Consider the following 23,028-nt stretch of genomic DNA (forward strand, 5'->3'; position numbering starts at 1 on the left):
TTCGGTTCTCACCTTGGGCGATTGTCTGTGTGGAGTTTGCACATTCTCCCTGTGTCTGCATGGGTTTCCTCATGGGTGTTCTGGTTTCCTCCCACAGTCCAAGGCTGTGCAGCTCAGGTAAATTGGCCATGCTAAATTGCCCGTAGTGTTAGGTGCATTAGTCAGAGGGAAATGGGTCTGGGTAAGTTACTCTTTGGAGGGTCGGTGTGGACTTGTTGGGCTGTTTCCACACTGCAGGGAATCTAATCTGAAGCAATCAATGGTTCCCTTTTAAAATATAATTTGCAAGATATGAATTCCAATTTCATTGAATGGAATGACAGGCTTGAGTTGCTGTATAATCCATGTTTCTGACAAGATGGATTGTGTGCTGAATTGTATAGCCTTTCAATTAGAGCGTCAAACAATCTTCCTATAATGAGGCAAAGTGGCAGTGGCAGTGACAGGGATGGCTGGAAATTCACTCAACTTGAATGCCTTTGCTATAACATTGATTCTAAACTGTGGGCAAACACAGAACTTAAACAGATTACTGACCCCATTGATGGTATGGGACTCTCATGGAGCTCCAGCACAGAGTTGAGCTTTTTTAAAGTGAATGTCCACAATTATCTGTAGTGATTGTAATGAGGTCAGCCAGATGGACCTTATGGAATATGAGTTCCCCAATTGGAGCTGTTAACCTGGTCCAATCAGTGAGCTCTAGCTGATAGATATAAACAGGACTGTCAAAGGTAGTGAGGAAGTTGGATCTGTGTTAAGGACTTTCCACATGTAAATAAAGGACTTGATGATGGATACCGGCCTGTGTGGAGTTATTTCAGTGGTGATGAGTAAAAATCACACTCCTGAAGAAATTCACTCATAACAGTCGTCTTTGAGTTAGGGTAGACATTTCTGGCATCATGCCATTACTTGAGAAACTTGACCCCTTTGATCCTGCGATCAGAGATTGGGCCCAGTATGTGGAAAGTTTGCATTATTTTCCCCAGGCAAATGACATTGGGGCAGATGAAAAGCAATGAATAATTCTCCTGCCAGCTTGTGGAGCTGCAGCTTTTTCGGTTATTAGGAGCCTGACGTCTCCCCAGGCATCAGATATTAAAACCTTTCAAGAGCTGACGGATTTAGTTAAGGAATATTATGACCCCAAGCCTACTCTGGTTCTGACATGCTATCGTTTTACTCAACAATTTGCGAACCGGGGAATCTATATTGGGATTTTTGACGAGTTTAAGACAACTGGCAGAGGCATGTGACTTTTGTTTCACCGTTAGTGAGATGCTGAGAGACTGTTTGGTATGTGGGATTAATGATGTAACCATGTAAAATGTCTATTAGCTGAAGCCCAACTGGACTTCAACAGGCGCTACAACTGGCTTTATCATGTGGAAAATGTGGCAATTGGAGCATATGAGCATTCTAATGGAAGTGGACACCCTCGCCAGTCCAACTGAGCTTGAAGAACTATCATTTGTGTGAAAGCAAATGCATAGCCTCAATCAGGCCATATCCTGAACAGAGGGACTCTCGGTCAGCCCACAGGGAAACCCGAAAACAAAACCATGCCTCAGCCAAACAGTCAAAAATTTCTTCAGGCTCCAGGCTGGCCCATAGTGGCTGCTGCTGTACATAGACTCGACATAGCAAAAGAATCCCACTAGGCTTAAATTGAGTAAGAGAACTCATAGGCTGATATCCAAAAGTGGGCATTCTGGAAAGTCTATCTATGTCTGGTTTGGAATAGTTAAATTGTATAGCAACATCCAAATCAAAACCAGTCAAAATAAACATCTGGTTAAATGGTTACCAGGTCCTAATGGAAGTTGATAATTCACTAATCGCAGAACCAGACTTTAAAAATTTGCTCTGGGCTCCAACCCTAACGTTTGCGCAAGACCACAGCTAGACTGAGAACCTATACCAGGAAATCTTTACAGATTAAGGGGACAGCTTTGCTTCCAGTCTCTTGTGAGAAGTAGTTGGTCCAGTTCTCACTGATTGTAGTAAAAGGCTCAGACCCAAGCTTGGGAAAAATAAAATCAAGATTGGCTCAACATTATTTGATTAGAAACTGGCTGCCTGAGTGAAGTCCTAATTAAATACCCGAATATTTTTCAGGAAGTTCTAGGGCAATCAAAGGAGCCAAGGCCACTTTGCGTGTTGACCAGGAAGCAATTCCATGATTCGGCAAGGCCCACCCAGTGCCATTTGCCATATGGGCAAAAGTAGAGGCAAAAATCAGGGAGGCTGGAAAGTGAAGGAGCCATCAATCCCAGTCCAGTTTGTGGAACTGGGCAGCACCGGTTATACCAATTGTGAAGCCCAATGGGTCGGTTCACCTTTGCGGGGATTTTAAACAAATGGTAAACCGCTTTTTGGGGAAATACCAAAAAGGATTGGTACCATTTGTGTGAAAGCAAAAGCATAGCCTCAATCAGGCCATATCCTGAACAGAGGGACTCTTGGTCAGCCCACAGGGAAACCCGAGAACAAAACCAAGCCTCAGCCAAACAGTTAAAATTTTCTTCAGGATCCAGGCAGAGGATTGATACTCAAAGCGACCAGGGATCTGGCCTTCACGCAACTGGAAACAGGGCATGCATACTCACAGTAACGGTTAGATAAGGATTCCCAGCAGTATGCTATAACTGATACCCAGAAGGGCTTATACCAATATCTGAGTATGCCATTTGGGGTATCGCACACCTGTGCAATTTTTCAGCAGATGATGGAGATCATTTTTCAAGGTGTATTCTGGGTTGGCATTTATCCAGATGATGTGCTAATAACAGGGAAGACCAATAAGGAGTATTTAGAGAACTTGGACACAATCCGTAAATGTTTCTTCCTTAGACGGGAGAAATATGTGTTCCAGGCGGCCCCATGTGACCTATTTGGGCTACAGACTTAACAAGACCGGGATACACCCCTTGGAAGATAAAGTGACAGTGTTCATAGGTGCTCCGGCTCCCTTGGATGTGCAGGAGGTTAGCTGTTTCCTTGGGCTGGTGAATTATTGCAGAAAGTTCATACATAACCTAGCCTTTACATCAACTCTTAAAAACCAGTCAGCCTTGGAAATGGTCGCGTATACAAGCCGTAGCTTTCAGGGAAGTGAAGAAATAGCGATCATCCTCTAAGGTGTTGGTACACTATGATCGCAAGTGAGATGTGGCATTGACATATGATGTCTCCCCATAAGGCATCAGGGTAGTAAAAGCTTTTCGGTGGCCCAATGGAGAGGAATGCCCAATAACGTATACACCCAGGACTTTGGCTAATGCAGAGTGTAAATAGACCAAATAGAGGAAGAAGGTTTGGTGATCAAGTTTGGAATCACAAACACCTTTGTGGATGTAAATTGGTAATAATAATGGACCATAAACCCTTGCTAGGTCTACTTAAAGAAGACAAGGCAGTGCTGCCCATAGCCTGAGGCCAAATTCAGCAATGGGCTCTAATACAAAGTGCATAGATGTACAAGTTTCAATACCGTCTGGAAGGCCAAAGAGTAAATGTGGCTGCATTGAGCCGCTTCCCGCTGGCAGATACACCACTGGTGGTACTGACACTGGAAGAGTCTGTAATGGTTTTAAATTTTCTGAACACACTTCCAGTCACAGCTGACAACATCAGAATTTGGGCACAGAAATATCCAGTTCTAACAAAACTGGAACATTTGGGTGGTGCTGGGGGGAATCCAAAAGGGCTGTCACAACCTGAAATCCTTTTGGACCCGGAGAGACCAGATCACTGCAGAGGATGGCATATTATTATGGGAGCAAGAGTGATCATGCCATGCAAAGATCGTCACCAGATATTGACTGAGCTCCATTAGGTTCATCTAGGGGTTTCCAAAATGACGATGTTGGCAAGACATTACATCAGGTGGCCAGCTTGGGTAACGACATAGCTGAATTGGTGAGGCAGTACCCAGAGTGCCAGCACGGACAAAAATTATTGCCAGCAGCTCCCCCACATTTGTGAAAATGACTGGGTAAACACTGGACTCAGTTACACATCGATGATGAAGGCACTTTCATGGGTTCAATGTTCTTAGTCATTGTGGACACCCACTCAAAATGGCCGGATGTGCATAGAGTTGGTCAAATGCCAGGATGCTAGAAAAGCTGCATACATCTTTTGCAATATATGGACTTCCAGAAGTGGTGGTCACAGGTAACAGGCATTTACCAGCAGGAAATTTGAGAATTTCCTAAAGTTGAATGGTATTGATCAGTAAGGACAGCTCCATACTATCCATCATCCAATGGTCTGGCAGAAAAAAAGCAGTGCAAACTTTTGAAAGCAGGCTTAAAGAAACAGCCTACAACTTCACTAGGTACCAAGTTGTCCTGCTTCCTACTTGATTATAGGACCAACCCTCATGCAACTACAGGGATAGCTCCAGCAGAGTTGCTAATGAGTGATCCTGCACCAGGTTAAATCTGATCTTCCTGAACCTGGGGGAGAGAGTGAAATGGCATCAGAAACATCAAAGCTGGAAACAAAACTTGCTAAGTGAGAGATATGGTTTAATTTAGGGGACAGAATTTATGTGTAGGAACCACAGGAATGGCCCTGCATGGGTAAGAGGCATGGTCGATGTGAGGTCAGGTCCTGTTATGTATGAAGTTCGGGTAAGTCCGATGGTCCTGAACATGCACATGAATCATATGAAACTCACAAATGGTGCGAGAGCAAAACATGCTTGGCTCCTCGACAGCCTTTCTGACTGTTCCAGACCCCGTGGATTCTCTCTCGCTGTCATGTGTTGAAGATACCTCAGAATCTGAGATGGACATGGTGAAAGTTGCTGCCTTGACACTACTGCTGCCTGAAGAGGAGAATGAATTCCTTCCCAAATGCTCTGGGCATAACAGGAGAACTACTGTACTGGGGATTCCTGAAGAAGGGCTAATGCCCGAAACGTCGATTCTCCTGTTCCCTAGATGCTGCCTGACCTGCTGCGCTTTTCCAGCAACACATTTCCATCTCTGATCTCCAGCATCTGCAGACCTCACTTTCTCCTCAACTACTGTGCATAACACTCCGCCCGTATCAGATGCAGAGGTTGAGGAATCTGAGCTGGTGTTAAAACACCCCAGGAGGAGCTACAAAATAAAGTCCCGGCCTAGGTCCTCAGACTCAGACAGGGAGGGATGTAGTGATTGGAATGAGGTCAGCCAGGTGAACTTCATAGAATTTGAGTTCCCTGATTGGGGCTGTTAGTCTGGTCCAATCAGGGAGCCCGGGCTGACAGATAAAAACAGGAGTGATCAGGGAGAGGTGGACACCGCAGGGAGTGGCGTGCATTATTTCCCCCTCCAACTCTATTTCTATGTAATTCCTGCCCTCCCCTTCACTGTTTTGATCACACAGCATTGTCCTTTTATGGGAAGGGCAGTGTTTGTCACTGGCCACCCGGGTGTTTTCCTATCTTCCTGGTGGTGGAATTTGAATAAAGATTCGTGCACTTTGTGTCTTTCACTGTGTCTCACCCCTGCACAGACACACCATGGGTGCTGGGGAAAAAAATAAGCACTACCGCACTTAGGTGGTAGTGTGGGGGTTAAATTCAAGAAAAAAAAAGAGAAAGAAAAAAAAAACAGGAGTGATCAGGGAGAGGTGGACACCGCAGGGAGTGGAGTGCATTATTTCCCCCTCCAACTCTATTTCTATGTAATCCCTGCCCTCCCCTTCACAGTTTTGATCACACAGCATTGTCCTTTTATGGGAAGGGCAGTGTTTGTCACTGGCCACTCGGGTGTTTTCCTATCTTCCTGGTGGTGGAAATTGAATAAAGATTCATTCACTTTCTGTCTTTCACTGTGTCTCACACCTGCGCACACACACACCATGGGTGCTGGGGAAAATATAAGCACTACCGCACTTAGGTGGTAGTGTAGGGGTTAAATAAAAAAAAAGAAAAAAATAAACAGGAGGCTTCACAAAATAAAAAAAAAACAGGAGTGATCAGGGAGAGGTGGACACCACAGGGAGTGGAGTGCATTATTTCCCCCTCCAACTCTATTTCTCTGTCATCCCTGCCCTCCCCTTCACTGTTTGATCACACAGCATTGCCCTTGATGTGTAGGGCACTGCTTGTCACAGGCCACTCGTGTCTTTCCTTTCTTCCTGATGGTGGAAAATTGAATAAAGATTCATGCACCTTGTGTCTTTCACTGTGTCTCACACCTGCACACACACAAACTTGGATGCTGGGGAAAAATAAGCACTACCGCAGTTAGGCGGAAGTGTGGGGGGGTAAAAAGGGAAAAAGAAAGAAAAAAGAAAAAAAAGAAAAAAAAGGAGTGCCAGACATCCTGTTCACTCTGCAAGCTGGCTCTGAGGGAGATGTAAGGACTCCCCACGTGTAAATAAAGGGTGAATTAGTGTTGGGCTATCGGCCTCTGTGAAGTTATTTCCGTTTCTATCAGAATCATTCAGAACTGTCCATATTTAGCACCTTTTACACCATGTTTGCACTCAATAAAGCACATCAATGTTGTCACTGCTGTGGTCAAGAAAATGTAATCATAAATTTGCGCACAGCAAAACTCTCTTCAACAGCAATGTGAAAATAGTCTAATAATTTGTTTTAGTAACAGCAAAGTTCTGAAGCAAATCCTTAAAAGAAGTCACATCGGACCTGAAACATTAATTTTGTTTCTTTTTCCATAGATGCTGCCAGATCTGATGAATTTTGTATTCTTAATTTGTTCTAGTGATTTTAGTGGAAGGATAAGTATTGACCAAAACACCAGAAATAACTCCCCAGCTCTTTCAAAGAAACGATATTGCGAGTTCTCTAACCTCCACATCGGATGGATGGAGGCTTTAACACATGATTCAAAAGACAGAACCTCAAGACAGCGCAGCACTCCCTCAGTACTGTGCCAGGAGCATCAGTCTAGTTCCCACAAACTTCTTACTCAAGGAATGCTGGGCAATTTTTGTTCCATCCAACACCCAAGCAAACTGGAATCACAAAGAGTTATGTCCATATTTTTTAAAAAACCCATTGACATTATACAGCTGTACAGACATGGCACCACAGACATATTGGTAAATGTTGCCAAGAACAATTATCTAATAACCCAACTCAAGTCTTCATCATCTCCTTCATTTATGGCAATTTCAGCAGATGACATGACCATCACCCTAACCATCTGGAGAGATGTGAAGGACATTTCTCAAGTAACCTGAACTCACTGCAGGATGATCCAAGAAAGAAGAAAGATTCACAGGAGCTTCCAAATGACTATTTGCACTGAGAGGTCTCCTTAAGAAAGGCAGAATAAACACAGAAATGGAATGCTTAGAAGAATGGCTATGCGAACAGCCCTTGCTTTGGCTGACTGAAAGAAAGTACATAATTAGAAACATTGAACACTAGTCTCCTTAATGCTTTCCATTGAAGAATTAGCAGACAAGTTGATGGTCATAGTCATTCCTTGATAGTATTAAATGAGAATGAATTGTTTGATTTCCTGTACAAAATAGCACAGTGGTTGCAAAGCCAAATGTTTACACTGAAAGCTTAGAAAGGGTCCACTGGGGTTTTCTCAGTTCCCTTGAAGTACCCACCCTATGAAGAATGAACTGTCACACAATACATGCTGACTATATCAGTCTAGTACATGAGAAAATCCCAGAACCTGTTTGAGATTTTACAGAAAACAAAGAACTCCATGTATATAGCACCATCCATTGCCACAGGATATTGCAAAGATTTTTATTTCAATCAGCAAAATGCTTTAGAAGTATCATCATGGTTGCAATTCAGTAAACATGCCTGATAATTTGCATACATCAAACTCTCATAAGCAGCATTATGATAATAATTAGGCCACCTTTGTTAGTGATATTGAGGGATAAATATTGGTCAGGTCATCAGGGAGAACTGCTCTTATTTCAATTGTCCAATAGTTTAATAGTCCAATAGTCCTCTGCAGGAGGCTGGTGAGGTGATGGTCATTATTCTGCAGAATAAAGGGAGTGCGTGGGAAAGAGGAGAAAGGAAGGACAAGTGGAATAGATGAGAAAGGTAGCCAGGGTAAAAGGCAAAGAGAGTGTCATAGTCATAGAGTCATAGAGATGTCCAGCACAGAAACAGACCCTTCGGTCCAACTCGTCCATGCTGACCAGATATCCCGACCCAATCTAGTCCCATTTGCCAGAACTTGGCCCATATCCCTCTAAACCCTTTGGAGTGCTAATTGTATAGAAAGGAGGCATTAATGAGGTAAATGGAGGACAGAGTTCATGGTCTAAAGTTGTTGAATTCAACTGATGAATCCAGAAAACTATAAAATGTTTAACTAGAAAGCAAAGTGCTGGTCTGCCAGCTTGCATTGGATTCCTCTGGAACATGGCAGCAAACTGCGGGCAGAGATACTCGCAGGAGAGAAAGACAGCGTGTCAAAATGGCAACAAGCAGAAAATTGGGGTCATGTTAGCAGACATATTCCGCAAAGCAGTCACTCATTCTGCCTTTGGTCTCATCAACATAGAGGAGACTGAACCTTTAGCAGCGGATTCAGTGGACTAGAGTGAAAGAAGTAAATCACAGCTTCACCTGAAAGTTTTGTTTTGGGGTTTGGTCAGTGACTAAAAGGGAAAGTGTGGTATCTTCTGTGATTGCATGGGAAGGTGGCATGCCAGGGAGGGTAAACAGGTGATGGGCAGAATAGAGGAATGGACGAGGGTACCGCGGAATCAACAATCCATGTGAAATACAATCGGGTGAGGGAAAGGTGTGCTTGCTGGGGATAACTTACTGAATATGACGGAAATGATGAAGGATGATCCATTCAGTGTGGAGAAATTGGTGAGGTGGAAAGTGAGGATAAGGGGAAGTCTCTCATTGTTCTGGTAGTAGGAAGGGAAAGGGATGAGATCAAAAGAGTGGGAAATATCTTGGACATAGCTGAGGGGCTATTAACCATGGGGGGAGCTGAAGGTATGTCAGAATCATCCTTGTGAATGGTAGCATTCTGTCTGAACAGAAGCGATGGAGACAGAGAAACTGGGAGAATGGAATGAAGTCCTTAAAGGGTGCAGGGTGCAAGGAATTAAATGTGGGAGGCGGGGTTTGCAGTGGATACTAATGGACAACCTAGCATGAGAAATGAAAACAGAAGTCAAGGAATGGAAGAGTCAAAGATGGACCAGATGAAGATGAAAGCAGGATGGAAATTGGAAACAAAATTGATATTCATCCAAAATTTTTCAATGTTCTGCCCAAAAGACAGCATTTTCCACCCATGCAACACTCTCTCAAGCATGCACAAGAGTATCAGCCTGGAGGTTGTGCTCAGGTCTCTGGAATGAGTCCCTTATCAGTGAAAATGCTACCAACTGATGATAAGGATGCATGGTGTTAGGGGTAAAGTATTAGCATAGACCGAGGATTGGTTGACTAACAGGAAGCAAAGAGTGGGGATAAATGCGTGCTATTCTGGCTGGCAATCAGTGACTAGCGGTATGCCTCAGGGACCGGTATTGGCACCACAATTAATTACAAATTAGATAGATGATTTGGAGTTGGGACTACATGTACAGTGTCGAAGTTTGCTGATGACACTAGGATGAGTGACAGAGCAAAGCATGCAGAGGACTGGGAAACTTTGCAGAGGAACATAGATACATTGAGTGAGTGGGCAAAGATCTGGCAGATGGAATACAATATAAATAAATGTGAAGTCAGACGTTTTGATAGGAGTAATAGTAAAAAGGATTATTACTTGAATGGCAAAACGTTGCAGCATGCTTCTATGCAGAGGGACTTGGGTGTCCTTGTGCATGAATCACAGAAGGTTCAACAAGTAATTAGGAAGGGAAATAGAATTTTGTCCTTCATTTTTAAAGAGGTTGAGTTCAAAAGCAGACAGGTTACGTTGCAGCTGTGCAAGGTGCTAGTGAGGCCACACTTGGTGTACTGTGTGCAGTTTTGGTCTCCTCACCTGAGAAATATGTACTTGCACTGACGGGGGTGCACAGGAGGTTCACTGGGTTGATTCCAGAGGGGGTTGGTTTATGAGGAGAGACTGAGTAGATTGGGATTATATTCATTGGAATTCAGAAGATTGAGGGGGGAATCTTATAGAAACATGAAATTATGAAGGGAATAGATAAGACAGAAGTAGGGAGAATGTTTCCACTGGCAGGTGTAACTAGGACAAGAGGGTATAGCCTCAAAATTAGAGGGAGCAGATTTTGGACTGAATTGAGAAGGAACTTCTTCACCCAGGAAGTTGTAAACCTATGGAATTCCTTGCCCAGGGAAGTAGTTGATGCTACTTCAGTAAACATTTTTAAAGGTAAGGTAGAGTTTTATTTAACAATAAAGGAATTAAGAGACATGGTGAGAGGCCGGGTTAGTGAATCTGAGTCCATGAAAAGTTCAGCCATGATCTTATCGAATGGTGGGGCAGGCTCAAAAGGCCGGAGGGCCTACTCCTGCTCTGAGTTCTTATGGTCTTAAGTTCTTTTGCAACTGAGCTCGACAGGCAGGAGGCTGGAAGAACACAGCAAGCTAGGCAGTATCAGGAGGTGGAGAAGTCGATGTTTCAGGAAACATTGACCTCTCCACCTCCTGATGCTGCCCGGCTTGCTGTATTCTTCCAGCATCTTGCCTGTCTACTTTGGATTTCACCACCTGCAGTTTTTTTTTTGTCTCTAACCAACTGAGATACAGCTGACACCTCCCAGTGGAACACAAAAATGATCTCATTTTAACACTCTCAAGCTGCGTGGAGTCGTCCATAGAGGCCTGTGCAACAGGAACCCTTCCGACATCTATAAACACCCCCACAGCACACACAAAAATAAATTAGGCATTGAGATCACACCATTCACTCATTCAAATTACCCTCAGGAACAGTGACATAACCCAGTGGCAAACATAGACAAGCTACAGCAGTCACAACTTGCCAGGGCCTAGCTAGACTTTGGCTGCACACAGGCCCCATTGGCACTCTAAGGCTTCCAGTGCTGTTATACCAGTCTAGGTACAACACGCTAACCCACTTTGTGAACTTTAATTCCTTGTGTGTTATTTTTAGTCGGACATGAAGCAAATTGCAATCTGCACATCCCAGAGTTTCTGCTGTGAGCTAATTGGCATTCTCTATAATCAAGCACAGATATAATTAAACCCTTCTGTATCACTGCATGATCCCACCAATGTTATGCAAGTATTGACTCCATATTGATAAGTCTCTTATAAACTATTACAAAACGTTGAAAAGGCAGACCTTGTATTTATAAAACATATTTCGTAACCACTCCCTCCCAAAAGCCATTCTGGCAAGGATGCATTTTTGAAATATTGTTGGCAATGTGGCAATCGATTGCACACTAGATGGGAGAAATAAATGGCATCTTCACAGGAAGATCCGTAATTCAGGTATGAGTTTTATTAAAAAGGTATTCATATTCAAAGGATGGGTAATGATAGGGTCTGGCATGGGTGGTTTTCAGCATTTTCCTTCATACCTCTCTCTATACTTAGCACCACCACAAAACGGATACAGGAAGCAAAACCACACTCATTAGATTTTTTTTAGAATGACATTTAACATTCTGACACTGGCTTTTCATTTCAGGACAGAAATCAAAACCACAAACTGCCACAGTGGGTTTTGAACTCCTTGGGATTATTAAGTCCAACCATGGAATCTGGAAACCCAAAAACAGAAGGAAAATACCGCAGGTGCTGGGACTCGGAAATACAAACAGACAGTGCTGGAGAAACTCAGCAGATCCTTTAGCATCTGTAGAGAGAGAGAGAGACAAGCAGTGTTAATGTTTTGAGTCCAGTGACCCTTCTAAACTCAAGTCTTGCCAATAAACCCTTGTTTTGAACTATATGATTTCAGTCTGGCAGTCCCTGTCACTCAGAAAGAAGACTGAGTAAAAACAAGCTCTTGAGTGAGATTCAATTTGGTCAGGTAAGAGTTCTTGAAAGGAAACCTTTTTGCCCAACATGAGTAAACCACTGAGGATAATGACAGCATCCACTTCAGAGATCAGAGCCTGCCACATACCAGTCCTTGGGGGATTGTAATGAGTTATTTTTAAGTTTATTTAGCATATGCATCATATTTAATTAATCTTCATATGGCTTTAGAGCTAAACTTCTATTCAGACAATTGCTTCAAGGATCGGTCAGCAGGTTGTCATCAGGCTGAGAAAGGTCTTATGTTCAGGTCTGGTGCTGGAGACATGTTTTCTCAGAGAGTACTGGGCTGCCTCGTGTTGGCTGCTATGGAAGCTCTCTTCAGAAAAGAATGGCTGAGCCATTTTTATAATATCCAATAAATTCAAGATTTTAAGTCAATTAGGTAGTGCAGGATGTTCTAGTTGGAAAGCAGAAATCAAATGCTATTCCACAATGAAAAGACATACACAAATAAAACCATAGGATCTGTGTATCCATTTTAATAACTCTTTCACTCACTGCATGGAACATGGGATATCGTTGCTTTAACTCAGCATTATTGAGTTATGGATTCGTGCAACGTGGAACCATACTCTTCAGTCCAACCAGTCCACGCTGACCATAATCCCAAACGAAACTCGTCCCACCTGCCTACACTTAGCCCATATCCTTCCAAACCTTTTTTGTTCATGTACTTACCTAAATGCCTTTTAAATGTTGCAACTGTACCCACATCCACCATTTCCTCTGGAAGTCCATTCCATATACAAACCACTCTCTGTGTTTAAAAAAAAACTGCTCCCCCCACTCCTCACAAGTCTTTTTAAAAATCTTTCTCCTCTCACCTTAAATATATGCCCCTAGTCTTGAAATCTCCCCACAATGGGGAAAAGACATCTGTCATTCACCTTATCTATACTCCTCATTATTTTATAAACCTCTGTAAGATCGCCTCTCAACCTCCTATGCTGCAGCCTATCCAGCCTCTCCTTATAACTCAAACTCTCCATTCCCAGCAACATCCTGGGCTGAACCCTCTCCAGCTTATAATATCCTTCCCCATAAAAGGAGACCAGAACTGGACACTAAACTCCAGAAGAGGCCTCCCCCATGTTAACTAATTTATTAATCTAATAATTAATTTACCATTTTTTATTATTGTATAATAAAAGAAAGAGCTTGCATTTACCTAGCATGGCAGCCAATGAAGTGGTTTGAAGGCCAGACATTGTAGTAAAGTAGGAAACATGACACACAGTAAACTTCCACAAACTGCAGTATGTTAATGCCTATATTATCTATTTTAATGGAGTGGCACGGTGGCTCAGTGGTTAGCACTGCTACCTCACAGCACCAGGGTCCCAGGTTCGATTCCAGCCTTGGGTGACTGTCTGTGTGGAGTTTGCACATTCTCCCCGTGACTGCGTGGGTTTCTTCTGGGTGCTCCGGTTTCCTCCCACAGTCCAAAGATGTGCAGCTCAGGTGAATTGCCCATAGTGTTAGGTGTATTAGTCAGAGGGAAATGGGTCTGGGTGGGTTACTCTTCGGAGGGCCGGTGCGGACTTGGGCCGAAGGACCTGTTTCCACACTGTAAGGAATCTAATCTAAATCTAAACAAAGAGCGTTGATTTCAAATAAAGCCACAAAATCCCATACATCCCTTCAAGAGGATAGGCAATTTTATCCTAAAGACTGCAACAATTACAATGCAGCACACCTGCAGTACTAAACTGAACTATTCCCCCACACTATTCTCCTAGATTTTGAACTCAGGTTTTAATGAGTTTGAACTTTTATACAAACCATTTGACTCAGAGGCATGGGACCTACCACTGAGCCAAGGCTTACAGCTATCTTTTTCATCTTAATTTATGTGGCTATTGTATTTACAACAGGTTCAGATTACATTGCAAAGCACTTAAAAGTGTACAGTGTCTTGGGATGTCCTGAGGTTCTAAAAAGCACCACACAATGTAAATTCTGAACCAGTAAATGCTGCAGAGTAAGATGTCAACCTTATCAAATTGAACATGATTAGGATGAAGCTGCAGTGATTGCCTAGCAGCATACATGATTTGGAAGCAAACTTACCAAATCAGATGTCACTAGAATGAGTGCTAACGGGAACAGGAGACAATGTGTGAGCAACAGATTTCTTCTGGGGGCACGAGAGTTCTGCAAAACATCACAACTTCTGACGAAGAAGGTATCTGAGAAAGGATGACTGGATCCAAAGCGTTAACTCTGCTTTCTACAGATGCTGACAGACCTACTGAGTTTCTCCTGCATTTTTCTGTTTTTGGTATAGCTTCATAATTTTCCATCTTCATCTTTACTTTTCATTGCTCATTTGAGTGTGCTATTGCTTTAAGATATTCAATTCTCTGTACTCCTCACAATATAGTATCCTATGACTGTTGATTCCCCACCATTCAGTCTAGACATTATAATGTGGAGCTGGAGTTGCTTGTAATGTGTTGTTGTCTTTTTTCCAAAGACCATATTTCCAAGATATTCATATCCTGAAGCATAGCCTGGCAGCAATGTTTTATTTAAAGATTTTTCAAAGAAGTAGACCTCTCTGGCTGGGCCTGCACTTCTTGTCCGTTCCCAATTGTCCTTGGGAAGGTGATTCGTGCACCACGGCTGTCCTCAGCCTCTAGGGACACACAGAGTGTTGTCAGGAAGAGAGTTATAAGATTTTGATCCAGCAACAGTGAAGGACAAGCATTTTGCTCCAAGTCAGAATGCTATGTGGTTTTCAGTTGGTGGTCTTCCCATACATCTGCTTCCTTATCCTTCTTAGTGGAAGAGATTTTGAGCCCGGAAAATACTGTTGAAGGAGTATTGGTGAGGTGTTGCCATATATCATAGATATGATGGATACTGTTACCACGGTGGATGGAGTGAACATTTAACCTGGTGGATGTGGTGCCAATCAAGTGGGCTGCTTTGTCATGGATAGTGTCGAACTTGTTGAGTGTTATTGGAGCTGCGCTCATCCAGAAGAGTGAAGAACACTCCTGGCCTGTGCTTTGATGATGTTGGAAAGGCCTTAGAAAGTCAGGAGGTAAGTTGCTTGTCGCTGAATTCCCAATCTCTGCCTTTCCTTGTAGCCACTTCATATACCGATTCCAGTTCAGCTATTATCAATGGTAATCCCAGGATGCGGATAGTGAGGGATTCAGCAATGGTAATGTATTTGAAAGTCAAGGAGAGATATTTCGATGTTCCTTTGTTGGAGATAGCCATTGCCAGGCACTTGTGGCATGAATATATACTATTTATCAACTTAAATCTGAATGTTGCCCAGGTCTTGCTGGATGTTGTCCCTGACTGCATCAAGACCTCAAAAAGCTGTGAACAGTACTGAATGCATTCACCAATGACTGCACATTGCCTCTTTTCAATCTCCCTGCCAGATTACAGAATGTACCATGGGCAGTAATAAAGACAGAAGTTCCAGCAACACGTGTTTTTGATTCCTTGGTGGTGCCGTTAACGCAGGAATTGATTGTCAAAAATTTAAAAAATGATCATGGTCCATTTAGTTTGACTATTATCATCCTGTTAATTGTATAATTTAACTGCGGGGAGGTGAACTCATCATATTATGTCATCTCTCTCAGTGCATAACAGATTTGGAGATGAGAACCAGATCTAATCCAGTGACTGGTATCTTAGGTGCCAGCTGGAGACCTGGCATTTGCCTCCATTGAGAAAGACTTGCCATAGTTAAGTGCTATCCAGCCTCTTAAGTGGATCTAGAAGCTGTTGGTATTGCAAATGGCAGAGACCGAGGGCTGCCATGGGTCTGAGGATTGCCCAGTGAAAGGTAAATACAGACAAGTGGGTATTGTGGGGTTCACTGGCTGAAGGAAGAGCATGTGAAAGTATGGAATGGATGAACCTTCTCGGAGATGCACCGCAGTTAGCTCCAAGGTGGGAAGGCCATCCATGAGTCTTTCCATCCAGGCTTAATCAGAGCAGAGGCTGCTTAATGGGATTAAATACCCTTTGCCTTCAAACACCCCTCAGGGGGAGGAAGTGAAGGAACTCCCAGTGGTGGTCAACCAGAGGTTCCCAGTCAGCCATCCCTCTCAAAACACTCACCACATCATTTTACAAACTTCTCAGCACAACCCTGAAAAGTAATGCAATTCACAACAAGGCACTTTAACACTCAATAGATCACTTTAGAAGGTTACAGCTTAAATGGTACTGATGCAGTATCAAGTCTCCATTTCCCATCTAAGGCAATGCACAAGGTGACCCTCATCTCAGTCCCTCCCCTCCCCAACCCCGTTCCAAACCCAAGGCTTAAATGTATAATTCAGACTGACACTCAGAAGTGTACAAAGGAAGTCATGCTCTGTTCGGGAGGTGGTTCCACTTTGGATAAAATATTACATATGGCCCCTTCAGGTCAATTTAAAGGTCCTACCGCATCTTGTGGAAGAAGTGGACTTCTCCTTGATTCCCTGGCTAATCCCTCAACAAAAACACATGATCTGCGATATGTCTCTTTGCTGTTTGTGAGACTTTGCTATGTGCATACAGGCCACTGCATGTTCCTACATTGAAACAGTGATTCTACTTGCAAACTGTCTCATTGGCTGTGGAGCACTTCAGAAGGTCCTGAGGCGCTGAGAGACACGATATAAATACAAGCTGTTTCTTTGCCGCCACAGCTGACTACAAGCAGCCTGAATCGCCTAAGTTTATCACAGCTTCTCCCTGTCCTTTATCTGCAGCCCTCTTCTTGTGCCAAAATAAATGGTGCCTGAAATTCCACATAAACACACACTCTTTAATTACTCCGTTGTGGTACAGTGCCCTCATTCTTGTGTTTGCATGCTCTGGAATGCGGCACCAGAGATTTTGAGACAAACCCATGTTGTGTACAGACGTGCGTATCTCCGCTGAAGCAAGGACACAGGGCACAGTTGTATTACAGGTGCTGGCCCGTACCTGCTGTAAATGAATTAGGGCTAGTGGGCCCGAATTATAGACCTGAGTATGTAATGCCCTGCCTCTCCATGGTCCCATTTATCGTGAGACAGTCAGAAAAGGTAATGAACTCTTTGGTACTGCTTTAGAATAGTCTGAGCTGTCAAATGCATAGTTAGTAATGACATTATTTTAGTCATATGCACCAACTTCAGTGGAAGTCTCACAACATAAGTAAAATGTACTTGACAGGTGTATTTACTAAAAGGACGTTTCAGTAAAGCAGCCTGAATGGTCAAAACGCGTGTGCAGCTGGCCAACAAAGGGTTACAGTTCACAGTTGGGAATTAGACGTTAACACCATACACCATGGGTGGCACTTGTCTCAGTAGTTAGCACTGCTGCTGCACAACGCCAGGGACCTGGGTTCGATTCCCGCCTCGGGCAACTGTCTGTGTGGAGTTTGCACATTCTCCCCATGTACATAGAACATAGAACAATCCAGCACAGAACAGGCCCTTCGGCCCACGATGTTGTGCCGAATATTTGTCCGAGCTTAAAGCACTCATCCATGTACCTATCCAATTGCCGCTTAAAGGTCGCCAATGATTCTGACTCTGCCACTCCCACAGGCAGCGCATTCCATGCCCCCACCACTCTCTGGGTAAAGAACCTACCCCTGACACCCCCCTATACCTTCCACCCTTCACCTTAAATTTATGTCCCCTTGTAACACTCTGTTGTACCCGGGGAAAAAGTTTCTGACTGTCTACTCTATCTATTCCCCTGATCATCTTAAAAACCTCTATCAAGACACCCCTCATCCTTCGCCGTTCCAATGAGAAAAGGCCTAGCACGCTCAACCTATCCTCGTACGACCTATTCTCCATTCCAGGCAACATCCTGGTAAATCTTCTCTGTACCCTCTCCAAAGCTTCCACATCTTTCCTCAAGTGAGGCGACCAGAACTGCACACAGTACTCCAAATGTGGCCTTACCAAGGTCCTGTACAGCTGCAACATCACTTCACAACTCTTGAATTCAATCCCTCTGCTAATGAACGCTAATACACCATAGGCCTTCTTACAAGCTCTATCCACCTGAGTGGCAACTTTCAAAGATCTATGAACATAGACCCCAAGATCCCTCTGCTCCTCCACCTTACTAAGAACCCTACCTTTAACCCTGTATTCCGCATTCTTATTTGTCCTTCCAAAATGGACCACTTCATACTTGACAGGGTTGAACTCCATTTGCCACTCCTCAGCCCAGCTCTGCATCATATCTAAGTCTCTTTGCAGTCGACAACAGCCCTCCTCATTATCCACAACTCCACCAATCTTCGTATCATCTGCAAATTTACTGACCCACCCTTCGACTCCCTCTTCCAAGTCATTAATAAAAATTACAAACAGCAGAGGACCCAGAACTTCATGGGTTTCCTCCCCAAGTCCGAGGATGGGCAGGCCAGGTGAATTGGCCATGCTAAATTGCCTGCAGTGTTAGGTGCATTAGTCAGGGGAAATATAGGGTAGGGGAATGGGTCTGGGTGGGTTACTCTTTAAAGGGTCAGTGTGGACTTGTTGGGCCAAATGATCTGTTTCCACACTGTAGGTAGTCTAAGCTAATCAAACCATAAGTAAAGACAGAATAGATCTGTATTCCCAATTAGCAAAATGGATAAACGGTGAAACAGAGATTAATTTGAGAAAACCTGTCCAGAAGGTGCAAAGAAGCCATCTGATGAGTAGGGAATATGTCTGAAAATGTACGTTTCTGCAGACAGTTTGGAGTGAGCCAGAGGAACCCCTGGCTTAAATATGATTGGGGTGGAAAATCGAAAATCACATCCCATTCCCGCAATAAATAAACGAACAAATACCCTGGATAACCACGCTTATCAGATGTATGGCTGTGTGCCTGTTTCAACTTATTCACCAGGGAAATCCCCTGGAGCCTGACATGAAGAGATTGCTACTTTGCTCAGAGTTAACAATTCACTACACAGCCCCGCTAAGGGTGGTTTCCATCACATTGAATCGTAATTCGTTAGGGGGTCGATATTCCTTACATACCAACCGAGACCCCTCCTGCAAAAAACACACTCTCCACTACCCTTCAGCTTCGGGGAAACCAAATTAGCAGTAGGGACCCTTTTATTTTGTTGCACAATCTTATAAAATCGAATTTCTCCTGCATAGTTTAAGGGACAAATACGTTTATAAAGTGAGAATGACTTGAGCCTGTCTCCGGGTACACCAACTCCCCCCCCCCCCCCCCAGCCCCCCTTACCTGCTCTGCACTCGAAGCCAGTTCCAAAAGGCACAGCATTATCCAACCTGAAACTCCCAGAATCATCCTGAAACTGACAGCAAATGGGACCCAGTCTCGATTCCAGCGGTTTCCAACGCTTGTGGAGGATTTTCCCAAGAAAATTGTACTTCTTTCTTTCAGCAAAAAAAGAATGTTCTCCCAAACCCAGGGTCGAAGTTTTGGAGTTGAATTTGGTGCGAGATGTTTATCGCGCGCGTGTGTCTGTGTTGTGTGTGTGTGTGTGTTTGGAAATCCCAAGGATTAGATGCTGTGTGAGTTTGACTGACATTTGGAAGAGTTTGTTTTTTGTTTGTGTGGGTGTGGAGTGGGTGGAGTGTCATTCAAGAATGAGCTCGGCTGGGATATGCATTTTGGCCGTCGTTTTAAGCAGGGAATCGACGCTATGATTAAGGGAACGCTACAGGAATCCTTGCTTGAAGTTATGATTTTTCAGTTATGTAGACTCTCACGATTTTTATTTCCACGGTAAGATTACCGCCATCCCCTCTCTCAAACATTTAACACCCTTCAAGTTTCAATGTGTTTTTTTTAAATTATACGCCATTGGCTGAAAGGATAAATCTTGAGTAAGAAAATATATCAGGATTCTTTATTTTCAGAAAAATGAAACTTTGCACCTTTCAAATTATAGCAATCCTATGGAGTCGACCTGAACCCACATTGAGGGAATAGAAACCTCTCTCCATTGACTAGAAGCACCATTTGGAGACCAGTTAAGGAGCGCCTCCGAGTAGGAACTGGACTTTGTATTGAAAAAACAATGCTGGAAATGCGGGTCAGACAGCATCCGGAGAGAGACAGCAAGCTTACCATTTGGAGTCGAGAGTGTGGTGTTGCTGGAAAAGCACAGCCGGTCAGGCAGCATCCTGATGAAGGGCTTTTGCCCGAAACGTCGATTCTCCTGCTCCTCGGATGCTGCCTGAGCTGCTGTGCTTTTCCAGCAACACTCTAATCTCGACCTTCATCAGAGTACAGCTCAGCACTGATGAAGAGTCATCTCGAGGCCAAAGGTCAGCTTGCTCTCTCCCCATGGATGCTGCCTGACCCGCTGTGAGTTCCAGCGTTTTATTTTTATTTCAAGTAGCACCACCTAATCCGAAGAGTTTAACATCAGGATTTAAAGTCCCACTCTAGAGGCATGAGAACAAAAGCCAATTGCTGTTCCCAGTGCAATGTTGAGGGACTATTGGAGGTCCAGTCTCTCAATTTGAGATGTTTAGCCAAATCGAGGGTGTGGGGGTGGGGGGGGGGGGGGGTTGGGGGATTATACCAGCAGTTATCCTTCCATCACCAAAGCAGCTGATCTTAAGCACTAAAAAAAACTATAGAACTGCAGGTGCAGAAACAAAAACAGAAATTGCTGGAATTGAGGGCAGGCTGAGTAGGTTGGATCAGTACTCATTGGAGTTCAGAAGAATGAGAAATGACCTTATTGAAAACTCTTTGAGGAGTAGTGAGTGGAGGTTGGTACAATTGCAATATTTAAGAGGCATTTGGATGGGTATATGAATAGGAAGGGTTTGGAGTGATATGGGCCGGGTGCTGGCAGGTGAGACTAGATTGGATTGGGATATCTGGTCAGCATGGACGGGTTGGACCGAAGGGTCTGTACATCTCTATGACTCTATGTGGAAAGGTGTTTCTCAATGTGGGAAAATCTAGGACCAGAGGGCAGAATCTCAGACTAAGGCTTTGCCCATTTAAGACAGAGACGGGGAATTTCTTCTTTAGTGAGTAGGTGGAATTCTTTACTGTAGAGGACTGTCCAGGCTGGATCATTAGTATATTGAAGGGAATCAAGAGTTATGGGGAAAAGCCAAGAGAATGTAGTTGAGGATTATCAGATCAGTCATGATTGCATTGAGTAATGGAGCAGACTTGAGGGCCATTTGAACTGCTCATGCTCTTATGTCTTGTCAGCTTAAAAGCCATCATTGGAAGCGATAAGAATGAAGCTGTGAGATGGATCACTTAATTTTTCTTGTGATAGTCAGAAACATATGGGAAAATTTAGATGCGCCTGCAGTGAACAGTGGCCTAGTTCGCAACCTGTTAAGGGATAAAAATGGCTGCAGTGAAGGGCTGCTGTGAATGCTTGTTAGCAGAGACCGGCATCAATAACGGAATGAATGGGTGGATCGACCGCGTTGGAGAAAACAGCTTACGGAGAGACAGGGAAGAAATGAGGTAAGAATAATCAAATATGGCCACACAATACATGCAGAGCTCAAAAAGGGTAATGGCAGATGTTTGACATCAAAAGGTGGGACACTTAACTTAAAGCTTGGACTGAGATCTTGACGTTGCATGGGATATTTTGAATTAAAGAAAATATCTATGAGATCAAAGGCTCCTTCAATTTGACAAAGAATATGAAGTAAGAAACTCTGATGATTCATTGCGGTAGGCCATGGGCAAAGATTGTGAAAGAAGACTCCACTCTAACCTTCTTGAGTGTTCCAGATGTTGAAAAGACCCGAGCATTAAGAAGAGAAGTAAAAAAAAGGAAGGATTCTTTGAACATGCCTGCTGTCCTGCCTGATCTGGGTGGGGCTCTGTATGTAGAAATTAACTACAATTTTTCTCAATAACTGGTGATGTTTTATCCCACCTGAAATTTTGACTAAATCTCAACCTGTCACAAAATAGGTTGAACTCAACAGGCTGATTGACTCGGCTGTGTTGACTCTCTATGAGCTTTCTAAGCTTAACTTGGAATATCCTGCAAAGATTTTCTTTTTATAAAGCCGTCAATCTATAGCTGAATACTAGCTTGATTCCGAGAACTAGCAGCTTTGAGCTGAAAATTACACTTTCAGTCAGTTTGGTTTCGACGAAAGTACTTGAATGAATTTGTGCTAATGGCATGTGTAATTCTAATCTAATGGCTGATTTTCACCACTTCACCAATATAGACACTACAATAGTAACGATATGGTCAAGATGTGATCTTAATTTGCAGCATAATTTGTGTTTAACTTGGGCACACCTTGATAAAGAAGCCAAAACTCTGCTGGGAACACACAGAGTCTGGTTAAACTGATGATTGCCGAATATGGATCAACTCATTATTGGGCAGAGTATAAATCAGGAAATTAGTGGTGCACATAACACCACAAAAGAGAAATCATTGATATATCAATATTTGCATAAAACAGAAAAACACAGAGATGTACAAGGTAGTTTTCTAGGTCAATATGTCAAGATGCTAACAAGAGAATAGGCTACTTAGCAAGGGTTAATTATAAGCTTGCAGTCAAGGGACCTATAAGGAAGAGAGAGCAGAATATGATGACATTTTATATTAAGTTTGAAAATTATTTGCTTATGTGTGAAATTAGAATCTTAAATTTAAACAAAATAAATTGTGCAATTATAAGGGATAAGTTGGCCAAGACGGATTAGGAAGCTCAACTTAAAAACACAATGGTAAACGTGCAATGGCTAACATTTAAAGAATTGAAATATACTCTAAGACTTAAAGAAGCACAGGAAAATATCTTCCCACCATGGCTAATGATGGAAGTTGAATAAAATCATGAGGGGCTTAGATAAGGTGACTAGCAAGGGTCTTTCCCTCAGGTAAGGGAGTTCAAAATTGGGGGGCATATTTTTAAGGTGAGAGGAGAAAGATTTAAAAAGGACATGAGGGGCAACTTTTTTACACAGGGAATGGCTCGTATATGGAATGAACTTCCAGAGGAAGTGATGGATGTAGTTACAGTTACAACATTTAAAACGCATTTGGATAAGTACATACATCGGAAAGGTTTGGAGAGATATGGGCCAAATGC

General features: G+C 43.2%; 1 protein-coding gene across 2 annotated transcripts in view; it reads right to left on the bottom strand.

The window, feature by feature from the left end:
• Window positions 1–19,445, bottom strand: part of LOC122553990 (fibulin-7-like) — a 76,259-nt gene extending 56,814 nt beyond the window's left edge. For both annotated transcript variants that reach the window (XM_043698477.2, XM_043698476.2), the window contains exon 1: window positions 19,193–19,445. In XM_043698477.2, coding sequence (XP_043554412.1) covers window positions 19,193–19,258 — 66 coding nt within the window. In that variant the 5' untranslated portion in view covers window positions 19,259–19,445. The remainder of the gene's footprint in view (window positions 1–19,192) is intronic.
• Between the last annotated feature and the right edge of the window lie 3,583 nt (window positions 19,446–23,028).

The sequence above is a fragment of the Chiloscyllium plagiosum genome, unplaced genomic scaffold (assembly GCF_037043375.1).
Source record: "Chiloscyllium plagiosum isolate Xiang-an unplaced genomic scaffold, Cpla_swu_hap1 HiC_scaffold_8, whole genome shotgun sequence".
In the NCBI taxonomy this organism is placed as follows: domain Eukaryota; kingdom Metazoa; phylum Chordata; class Chondrichthyes; order Orectolobiformes; family Hemiscylliidae; genus Chiloscyllium; species Chiloscyllium plagiosum.